At 35.4% G+C, this 11,389-nt stretch overlaps 1 protein-coding gene across 2 annotated transcripts; it reads right to left on the bottom strand.

Moving 5' to 3' along the window:
• Nucleotides 1-291: 291 nt before the first annotated feature.
• Nucleotides 292-4,593, bottom strand: LOC120146602 (DNA-directed RNA polymerase V subunit 5A-like). 2 transcript variants are annotated; one of them, XM_039160118.1, is made up of 4 exons: nucleotides 4,301-4,593; nucleotides 2,298-2,474; nucleotides 957-1,070; nucleotides 292-605 (listed from the first exon to the last, which is right to left on the bottom strand). In XM_039160118.1, the coding sequence occupies exons 1-4, from the start codon at nucleotides 4,568-4,570 to the stop codon at nucleotides 480-482; spliced, it is 687 nt and encodes a 228-aa protein (XP_039016049.1). In that variant the 5' UTR covers nucleotides 4,571-4,593; the 3' UTR covers nucleotides 292-479. The 2 variants fall into 2 exon arrangements, with proteins under 2 accessions (XP_039016049.1, XP_039016050.1); XM_039160119.1 differs by having other exon boundaries at nucleotides 957-1,040.
• Nucleotides 4,594-11,389: the final 6,796 nt, after the last annotated feature.

The raw sequence follows: 11,389 nt of genomic DNA, 5'->3' as shown, positions 1-11,389 counted from the left end.
TGTTTAACTTTTGCATGAATTCCTCCCATGCTTGGTTTTTACTTGTAGAACAGAGAATTTCATTAATACAGTATGTAAAAAATAACCATTTAAATGATGAAAAAGTAGGTTTAATGAACTCATCAACGATTCTTAAACTGATCGGTAGATCATATAATTTGAATGGAATGAAAATATGTTAATACGGAACCCATTTCCATCCATATTTAATCAAGGTTGAAACATAAAGAAATAGTCACCCCAGGCATTCCAGCAATTAACCTTTTCTTTTCAAGAAAGCTGCTTGATGGAGGAAAAACGAACGAAAGATAAACATAATTTATAGACTTCAAAGTACATAAGAGTAGATGAGCAACTGGATCAGTTTTCATACAACATCAAACATTAGTCACCCCAGGCATCCCCATGGCATGATTTGAGAAAACACAAAGAACGGGAAAATAAATTCTACAATCACCCGCTGCCTGCATTTGTTTTAATCACCAGACACATCGGAAAGTAACATGGGACTCGGTGATTTCACCACCATAAGTAACTTTCACCACCTGACCCTTTTCAAAACCATAATATCTAGCAATGGCATCTTTCTTTAACAGCCGAGGGAGCTGCCATCAAATATAATTATAATTCGAATCAGATACCAACAACCTCAACCAAAAACAAAATATGCATATATAGACAGACTATATTAAAGATGCAGCTACTACCCTGAAATTTGGTAGAGGTTATATCATCACATATAAAGACATATGCACATACTTTATCGCTGTTCGATCTGAATTCTGATGTTCACATTAATATTAACATTCAATCAAAGCTCACCAACAGCAAGCATTGTAATTTGTTGATACAATGCTGACCGATAGTCTTGAACTCTTAGTTCCAATGACCAGATTTCAAACCTGGCAATCCAAATTATATATAAATAGCAAAGCTCTTGAGCTTTGAAGACTAACCTGCTTCTCTTCTATACTGTACTTCTGCAACAGCCTTTGTTTCTCATGTTCGGTTAGTACCTGGTGCTTAGGCTTTAGCACATGCTTTGTGATATTAACAAGTAAGTCAGTAATCTGAGGAGCAAGAAAGACAAGAGCGGTATTAGGGGTATAGAATGGTTTGAATAAGTTACATATGAGGGGAGGAAGAAAAGGAGATGGCATACTAAATGCACACTTTCTAAACTAAACCATAATGGATGTAAAGAACTAATTTCTTAACAGACTATGTCATGCATAGTCTTTTAAAAATTTAGAAAAAATTATCTGAGATTTAGCAAGGAACACATACTACAGTAAGACGGAATGATGATGAGAAATGTTAACCAATTCCATAGACTAATGAAAGTTACTAGAAATCAATCGGACTAGTTAACTAAATATAAAAATTTCTTTCCTCTCAATAAAACAAGGTAAGGCATTTCAAATGATTACACCAATCGTTCTAAAGATGAATTATCTATATCTATGTTAATGTTTTATTCAATTTAGTGGAGTAACAGCTGGAAGGTAAGAAACTTAAACTTATAGGGATAGAATAAACATCAACAAAATTCCTTAACTTGATACAACTGACAGAAGAAATAGGTCAGTTAAACATTGCAAGCTGTAGTTGATACATTTTTTAAGCTTCTATATTAAATGACTTATCACCCATGAATAGTATTAGCAGTGCATAATTACATATTAATTTTGGTTACTACAAAACATATGAAAAGATAGCCAACCAAATTTTCGTGTTATACAAAAATGCATGTCCCTTGCAGCCAATTGCCATTTCTAGCGATGAAATCTAGAGAGAGGTGTGTCAACTATTTTATCAGCATATAGGATGTCCAGAAACTAAAAGAAAATGTTTAAATCATGTCAAAATATTCAAAATTGAATTACTCAATTCAGAACAAAAGTAAACCAAACCGAGCACCCTAATTAGCATTTTCATCATTCAATATGCTGCTAATCTTAACTGCTAAAGTCCATGATTTCCAGCACAAAAAGACTAAAGAGATCATTTTAAGCGTGTTTTCTCTGCTTTTATTATATTAAACTAGAGTTATGAAAAAAACAATAGCAAATAATTTGAGAAAAAAATCATCGCACAGGGATGCAACTGCATGAAGCATGGATTGGCCATGAGACATGTGCAATATGGAGTGGACAACGGCATAGCAAATTTTAAGACATGAAAGATCTAGAGGTCAAAGCTTTTGGTTATGAAAAATATTTTCCTGCGTGAAATTGAATTTAGAGGACCAACGTCAATGGAAATAACACAGACATGACTGGTAGTACAATTTTTACCTGGAATATCTCCACCTTAAATGAGAAAAGGTCTAGAGCTTTCAAAGCTTGATTTGTCATGTGATTTTGCACGATTAATATCAACCCAGTCAAACTTTCTTTGTTAGTAATTAGACCAGCAATGAGCCGAATCCCACTAACTTTAACCATACCAGGCCCATAGAAAACAACTAGCATCTGCCAGGAAAAGTGTCATTCATCATATTGCAGATCACATTGATTAAAGAATAAAGAATCACCTTTCAATGCAAAAGCCACAGCAATTAGAACAGAAAAATTAGTATTTAGTACATAAATTACAAACGAACTTGCATATGATACAGAAATGGGACATGAGACCATAACAGTCAATTTCTGGAGAACTTGAATACAAGATTGAAAGTTGGAAATTGTTTTGAAATATATACGAACATATTTAATAAACAATGCTTTTATATATTTGGATCTAGCTTCTAAATCAACATTTAACCTTTCTTCACCTTTTTGAGGTACATCTTTCTTGGAATAGTAGTGTATTCTTTGGTAAAGATATCCAATGATTTCATGAAAAAGGTGAGATACAAAACTTTTCTCTATTGGTAGGTTGGCACCAAAAATTTTGAAGAATCAGCTTTATTCGCCAATTCATTCAGGAGTACAAAAACTTCTTTATATAGAGCATCAAAGTGACGGTGAAGAAATTCTATCATCATACCTAAGCTAAGGTTTCTTAAATGATCTCTCCACAAGCAAAGCAAATAAAGCACCAGAAACTAACTTTCAAAACTCTTCCCTGATTAGAATGGTTTAACAACTATAAAAGGAGGATAAGACAACTTGTAATCAAATTAAGAAAAATTCAAATCATTATCGGCTTAACTAACATTCAAAACGCTTCCCTAATTACCAAGAGTTGTTTATTGGTTGCACGAACAACCATAATAGAAGAACCAGAAACTAGGGTGTAATCTTAAAATTGCAGAAGGAAACAGAACCAAAGTTTGACAGACTGAGAAAACACCCCAAATGAACCATATGGACTTCTATTTATAGCCTCACTAACGAAAGAGGAAGAGTGAAGTTATCACGATGTCATCCATGTTTGTGGCATCAATCATAGGTAGTGAGAAAAGGATGGAGGTCAATAAATGTATTTGTATGAAATGGAAAGTATTAGCAAATGTAATTGTATGAAACGGAAACCACGTGGAGCACAAACTAAGAAGTGTTTTTATCACAAACATATAAAGGTTAAATGACAGTACACTTGAGAATGCATTTTCTGTTCAACAGAAATGGGAATCATATGTGTTCTATGAAAAGGTTACGAAGATTTTTAATAATTTCCATATCTGAATCTTAAAGTCATACTCCTCAATACATCCTAAGACCATACTGTAGTAAAATCAAGAATCCTTCCATGCTTCTAAAATTAAAACCAGAGTTCTCAAGTAGTTATAGATCTTGTTAGCTACACCGCAGCTCATCTTTATCAGATGCTACAATAGATGCTACAGAGTGAGGGGCATGGAGCATTAGATAAGCAAAATGCCGGAGGAGCAGAGCAATTGAAGAATGTATTGCTAGTGCTAGGATTAGTCGCGGCCCAAAGTGGCTCCCGGTCTTAGACCAAACAAAAATGTGCTGGGAAGCACTGTCACCACGAAATTACTTATAGAGAACCAAGTTGCCAGTGTCACCACTAGAGAAGTGTTTGCAAGAAACATTGTTGTTAAGTAAGCCTACCTGCTATCTAATCAAAATGTGATTGCTTAACATGTTAATTTCTAAAAACAAAAATTTAGATAAGGACCAACTCAAAAGCATTGTTCTGTTTTTTTCTTCAGAAAACGAATATGATAGGGTTGAAAATGATATCATCAGAACTCAAACTTTTAGTGAGAAAAAGTATATTAAACAATTTAAAGGAACATGCAACGAGTTGATACTGATCCAATCATGCCATGTAGACACGTATAAAAAACCAGCGACCAAAACATAAAGCAGAAAGGGAAAATGATTACCCGCTTGGAAGGATCGGTTTTATGAGTAACAGAGAGCCTGAGAGAATCAAAATCAGGGCTTTGGCCATGAATGTTGCGAAATTCTTGAAGAGAGAGATCGATTTCAGAGTTGGGTACGGCATAGCCTCTGTCCCTGAGCATCTCCAGCACGGTTCTCCGGGAAAGGTAGTACCGATGACTCTCGGTGCTACCATCATCCACCAACCCACTCAAGCACTTCCCTAGGGCTTCCCCATTTGACCCATCGCCTTCCAATCCATTTCCTTTCATTTTTGGCCTTTACTCCAGTCACTATACGAGTTCAGCACAACTTAACTGCGCCCTCGATTGTGACAAGGGACTACTTTTTGTAGAGGTGATTACTGTCTGGGATGTCTTGGTTTGGGCTTCTGGTTTAAATTCTCTTCTTCCAAGGCCCCAAACCCATTAACTGCTAGTTGAAAAAAAAGCTTAAACTCTCCTATTGGTCACTGAATTATAGTACTAATTTGATTTAATTTAAAAACAAGTGTTCAAATTATATTTTAAGTTAATTTTAGGTGTCTAAATAATTTTTTGTTTAAAATATGTGTCTAACATTTTTTTCATTATAGTTTTAAGTGTCTACGCAATAATGATTGTTAAATGACACGTGTCACGTTTACATTTTTTTTAAATTTTTATTTTTTAAAATTAACTTAAAATTATCATTATTTTTTTAAACAAACTCCATTTCAAAAATATCAAAAAGACCTCTAAAGTTCCTAAATTTAAATCATCCAATTCCTTTATCGATCGTCATTTTCTGTTGTCGCCGTCGCCGACCACTTATACTATTATTTCTTGAATGTAACTAATTTCTCATCGACATGGAAATGGAGACATTCATTGATAAGAAAAAAAATCAAAACTTTCAAACTAAACTGTTAAAAATTTAAAATCATTGTTCTTGATTAGCATTCCTATGTTTCTCTTTGGATTTTGCATCGGCTTTTCATCGATCTTTGGATTTTGCATCGGCTTTTCATCGAAGCATGATTACTTTATCATGATATTAGGAGTATTGTGAGTTACTCCGGGTAAGATAATCCTAGATGACTTAAGAATAAAGTGAGATATACTTATGAGATTTTACTATGATAAAAGAAAATATTATTTTTTCTAAAAGTTTTAAATTCAAATAAATGCGTCTGCAGGGTGTGTGTTATCAATTGATTAAAAAATTCTAAACAAGTACTACCTTTTAATCACCTAAATTACCCGAAGAAATTAACTATCAATATTGTTTATAGTTTTGTTTAGGAACAACGTATATTGAAATTAACTATTAAAAAAGTTTATTGAAATTAACTATTAAAAAGTATATTGAAATTAAAGAGGCATTTTTCAGTCAAGGTAACGAGAAATCTCTGGGTCCAGATGGTTTTTCCCAATTCTTTTCTAAAAAGACCTGGCCTATTATTGAAAGATACATTATTGCTGCAATTTCCCAATTCTTTCAAGATTCATTTCTTCTTCCTGCATTCAATGCTACTGTCATTGCATTGATACCAAAGATTCCTAACCCAAGTAAGGTAAAGGAATTCATACCAATCTCTTGCTGTTATGTAATCTACAAAGCCATTTCAAAGATTCTAGTAAGAAGATTAAATTGTATTATGCCTGAGTTAGTAACTCTTAACCAAACGACTTTTGTGAAAGGAAGAAGCATCATAGAAAACACACTCCTTGCACAGGAATTGGTTAGAGGTTACAACAGGAAAAATCTGTCTCCCGGATTCTCTTTGAAGATTGACCTTCATAAAGCTTTTGATTCACTCAATTGGAGTTTCATTTCAGCAATCTTGAAGGCAATCAGTCTCCCAAGGATCTTCATCACTTGGATCGAAACTTGTTTCTCTACAGCAAGCTACTATGTCTCCATTAATGGGAGTTTGTATGGGTACTTTAAGGGAGCTAAAGGCCTTAGACAAGGGGATCCCCTTTCTCCCCTTCTATTTGTCATCTCCATGATTGTCCTCTCTTTTCTCCTTAATTTAGTTACTTCAAAGGTTATCTTCGGCTTTCACCCAAAGTGTAAAAGAATAAACTTGACTCATTTATCTTTTGCATATGATCTATTTATATTTTGTAAGGGATCAACTAATTTAGTCATCGGTGTTACTAGTGTTCTGGAAAATTTTTATAAGATGTCAGGTCTTCAACTTAATGCCTCCAAAAGTGAATTCTTTGCTACATGAATGTCCTGGGGAACTATTGAGAGTATTAAGCAGTCTACTGGCTTCAAACTTGGCTCTTTACCAATGAGATATCTAGGTATTCCACTGCTTTCAAGAAAAATCTCAGAAAAAGATTGTGCAACCCTCATTGATAACATTAAATTGAGATTTCATTGGTCCAGTAAACTGCTCAGCTATGCAGGAGGGCTGGAGCTAATCCGAACTGTTCTATCTTCTATTTCCAACTTCCGGTACAGGCAACTCTTCCTGCCTTACTCTATCTTAAAAAAATCGAACAGCTATGTTCCCGCTTCTTCTAGAAAGGATAAGATAAATCAGCTTCAGAAGCATGTGTGAGCTAGAACAACATCTGCTCCTTAAAGTCAAAAGGAGGCCTCGGAATCAAAGATATGAAGACATGGAATAAGGCTTGCATGTTCACCTTAATCAAACAAATCCTTGTTGGTGAAGGCTCCTTATGGGTAGCATGGCTCCAAAAATACGTTTTAAAGGACAAAGACTTCTGGTCAGTGGAAGTAAAATCCACCACAAGCTGGCGCTTTAGAAGACTCCTGAAACTGAGACCAGATGTGCGTAACCTCCTTTCTACGGGTGCAAATTCAGCAAGTTCCATATGTGATTCAATTCGGGGAAAAAAGCAGAAGGTTCCATGGCAAAAACTTGTTTGGCATCCCCTGCACATACCAAAGCATAGTCTGATAACTTGGATGGCCTTGCTCGATAAGCTTCCAACTAAGGAACGACTCCAACGAATTGGTATTACCAATGAGAGTTCGTGCGTCTTTTGCAGCTCTGACATGGAAACAAGAGATCATCTTTTCCTACTTTGTCCAACTGTTGTTTTGTTGTGGGAGCAAATCTTTTCATTTTCTGGTTTATCTTTTACTGCTTGTTCTTGGGAAGATTGTTTGGCTTTGGCATGCACTAATTGGAAAGATAAATCAATGCTTTCCATTGTTATGAAACTTGCTTTTAATGCTCTGGTATATCTGCTATGGGAAGAAAGGTGTAAACAACTGTTCCAAGGTCGTTCAAGGAATGCTGCTGATCTGTTTAAGACCATCAAAGAAATTGTATGTATTCAACTAAAGGATAGGAATTTTAATAGAGTAGATAATGTAAATTTTACTCTCTACAATCAATGGGGTATTGATGATCACTGATTTTTATATGTAAGTAATTATTTGGTATATGAACCCTAATTATATTTTGTATCATTTTGCTATTTGGATAATAAAATTTTGAATTATCCAAAAAAAAAAGTACATTGAAATTAATAGACAATTTCATTTAGGAGAAGTTGGATAGTGGTCTAATTTGTACTTTGTTTATCACAATCAAAGACCAGTTGACAAATCATTTTAAGAAATTATTAGTAAACTAGGAATATAGATATCCACCCACCAACTTCAGGGTGAGTGTCAGGTTCTTATGTTAGTTAAGAAGCCTAGAGTCATTACAAGTCTTTTAAGATAACGGAGTATGTGTGTTATACTTCATCTTTTCAACGAGTTTTATTAAGAGGTAATTATTAAATGTATTTAAGTAGAGTAATATACCATAGTCTCCGTAATAAGATTGAAGTCATACTCATTTGTTCTCAATAATACGATTGAATTTCAACTTTCGTACTCTTTTGTTCTCTCGATTTCTAACAGTAGCCATGTCATGCTCATGGTGATAATATCTAATAAACATATATCTCATCAAGCTATAGTTTTTGTTGCGGAAGACGTCTATCGGATAGAACAAAATCGCAACTGATAATTTGAGAAAATAAAAATGAAGATAAAAGAGACACAAAATTTACGTGGAAAACCCCTAAAAATTTAGGGTAAAAACCACGGGCAACGGTAGAAGAATTTCACTATGAGAAATAGGAATTACAACCTCTCTCGATCTACCAAGGAGAAAACAATGATAATTCTCTCTAGATAAACAAGAGAAAACAACTCTCAAGAAACTCTCTAAAATCTCTCTAGTATTGGAAGAAAGCTATAATGCTTTGGGATGATTTTGAAGCTAAATGAGCTAGGGTATTTATAGTTGAAACTTAAGGACTAATCTTATAAATACCCTAAATTACAATGACTAAAATTAATTATCCCATTACCCAATTTCAACAAAAATTAGGTGCCTAATTTTTGACTTTGACAAAGCACCATTTGGTGCCTAATTTGGTGCCTAAATTATTTGACTTTTAACAATCTCTCACTTGAAGATTTGATTGGAATAATCATATATTCACACCATTCTTTCTACCTTGTACCTTCATGTTGCTTACGTTTCTGACAGGCCACAGGAAGATCGACACCAGGTAAATTTATCAGCATTGATTGCCTTCGTCATGAAATCTGCTATGTTGTATTTGGTATGGATCTTTTGCATATATACCGTTATTTCTTCCACCTTTTCACGAATGAAATGGTACTGAACTTGTATGTGCTTTGTCCTTGAATGAAATGCTGGATTCCTTGCTAGATGCAAGGCGCTTTGAATGTCACAAAACAGAGAGACATACTCTTGATTGTGCCCAAGCTCCTCCAATAGCATCTTCAACCAAATTACTTCTTTACTGGCTTGTGTAGCTGCTACATATTCTGCCTCTGTTGTGGACGTAGCCACAACTGACTGCAATTTTGAAACTCAGCTTACAGCTCCACCAACAATTTTGAACACATATCCTGTAGTAAATTTGCTTTTATCCAAATCCCCCGCATAGTCAGAATCTACATAACCATTGATTAGTAAGTTTGATCCTCTGTAACATAATGCAATATTTGAGGTCCCTTTGATGTATCTGAGGATCCTCTTTACAATATTCCAATGCTCTTTGCCTGGATTCGCCATGTACCGACTAACCACTCCCACTGCTTGTGCAATGTCTGGTCTTGTGCATATCATAGCAAACATTAAACTTCCTACTGCTGATGCATGCGGTACTCGAGACATCTTCATCCTCTCTTCTTCACTGCTAGGACTCATACTGGAGGATAATTTGAAGTTAATAGGAAGAGGGGTAGAAATTGGCTTACAATCTTGCATATTAAATCGTGACAAGATTTTCTTCAAGTAATTCTTTTGTGAAATCCAAATCTTCCTATTACTTCTGTCTCGGTGAATTTGCATCCCTAGAATCTTGTTTGCTGATCCCAAGTCCTTCATTTCAAATTCTCTAGCCAGTTGTTCATTCAATTCTTCAATATGATCTTTTTTGGGTATTGCAACCAACATGTCATCCACATACAACAACAATATAACAAAATCGTTATCACCAGACCTCTTGAAATAAACACAAGGGTCTGCATTAAGTCTGTTGTATCCAAGACACATAATGAAGGAATCAAATCTCTTATACCAACACATCGGCGCCTACTTTAGACTGTACAAAGATTTGTTCAACCTACAAACCAAGTTCTTCTTTTCTTTTTCTTCAAAACCTTCAGGCTAGAGCATATAAATTTCTTCTTCAAGATTTCCATGAAGAAAAACTGTTTTAACATCTAGCTGCTCTACATGTAAGTTCAATGTAGCACACATTGCCAAAACTACTCGAACTGTTGTTAGTCGAACCACAGGAGAAAATATTTCATTGAAATCAATACCTTCTTTTTGAGCATATCCTTTGACCACCAGTCTTGCACGATACCTCTCCACTTGATCGTCACCATTTCGCTTGATTTTGAAAACCCATTTGTTACCAATTGGCTTCATTCCTTGTGGTAGTGGCACAAGGTCCCGTGTATTATTTTTATGAAGGGCTTCGATTTCTTCTTGCATCGTCATCATCCACAGTGAAACATCTGAGTTGTGTATTGCCTCCTGATATGTTGATGGCTCACCGTCCTCTGTTAAAAGGCAGTATGCAATATTACCTTCTATAACATAATCTGAGTGCCAATTGGGATGTCTTCTCACACGATCTGATTGACGAGTTGTTGGAGCTTCAGAACTCTCTGGTTCTTGTTCATCATGTGTTGGTTCTGCTTCAGAAGAATCTCCTTGTTCAACCTCATTTTCCACATGTATCTGTGTAGTCTCTGACTTTTCAGCGCTATCATCGTCTTCTTTTCTTTGTAGTTTATCTTCTATAAAGATAACATCTCTGCTAATGATCACTTTGCAGGCATTGGGATCCCACAAGCGATACCCCTTTACTCCATCAGCATACCCCAAGAATTTGTATTTCCTGGATTTTGGATCCAACTTTGAAATTTCTTGGGAGTTGTACATCACGTACACAATACTTCCAAATACATGGAGGTTTGAATAATCAGCTGGTTTACCAGTCCACATCTCCATTGGTGTCTTCAGCTCTATTGCAGTTGATGGAGCTCGATTCACCAAATAACAGGCGGTATTGACTGCTTCTGCCCAGAATGATTTTTCTAGGCTTGCATCCCTCAACATTGCTTTTGTTCTTTCTAACAAGGTTCTGTTCATCCGCTCTGCCACTCCATTTTGTTGAGGAGTGTTCGCCACTATGAACTGTCTTTTGATGCATTCTTTCCTGCAAAAGTCATCAAATTCTTCACTTGTGTATTCTCCTCCATTATCTGTTCTGAAACACTTGATTTTATTTCCAGAATCAAGTTCCACCCGCGCTTTGAAGTTTTTGAAAGTTGAAAAAACATCGGACTTCTTCTTAATAGGGTACACCCAACATCTCCTGGAGTAGTCATCAATAAATGAGACAAAATATTTTGCTCCGCCTAGGGATGTAACTGGTGCTTGCCATACGTCAGAGTGAACCAGTTCTAGAACACTTTTGCCTCTAGAATTTGATGTGTTGAATTTCAATCGGTGTTGCTTACTTGTTATGCAATGCTCACATAAAGTAAGTGATACCTTTGTTAAGCCTGGAAGTAGT

Source organism: Hibiscus syriacus, unplaced genomic scaffold, assembly GCF_006381635.1.
Source record: "Hibiscus syriacus cultivar Baekdansim isolate YM2019G1 unplaced genomic scaffold, ASM638163v2 tig00110930_pilon, whole genome shotgun sequence".
NCBI classification, from domain to species: domain Eukaryota; kingdom Viridiplantae; phylum Streptophyta; class Magnoliopsida; order Malvales; family Malvaceae; genus Hibiscus; species Hibiscus syriacus.
This window is presented reverse-complemented; position numbering and strand designations above follow the sequence as displayed.

Bases quoted from the DNA above. Each gene is read 5' to 3' on its own strand.
- LOC120146602 (XM_039160118.1), bottom strand. From the start codon at position 4,570: ATGAAAGGAAATGGATTGGAAGGCGATGGGTCAAATGGGGAAGCCCTA. The intron at 2,475-4,300 runs GTAATCATTTTC...TTTTCCTGGCAG, and splicing joins AAACCGATCCTTCCAAGCGG to ATGCTAGTTGTTTTCTATGG. The intron at 1,071-2,297 runs GTAAAAATTGTA...CTTGCTCCTCAG, and splicing joins TTAAGGTGGAGATATTCCAG to ATTACTGACTTACTTGTTAA.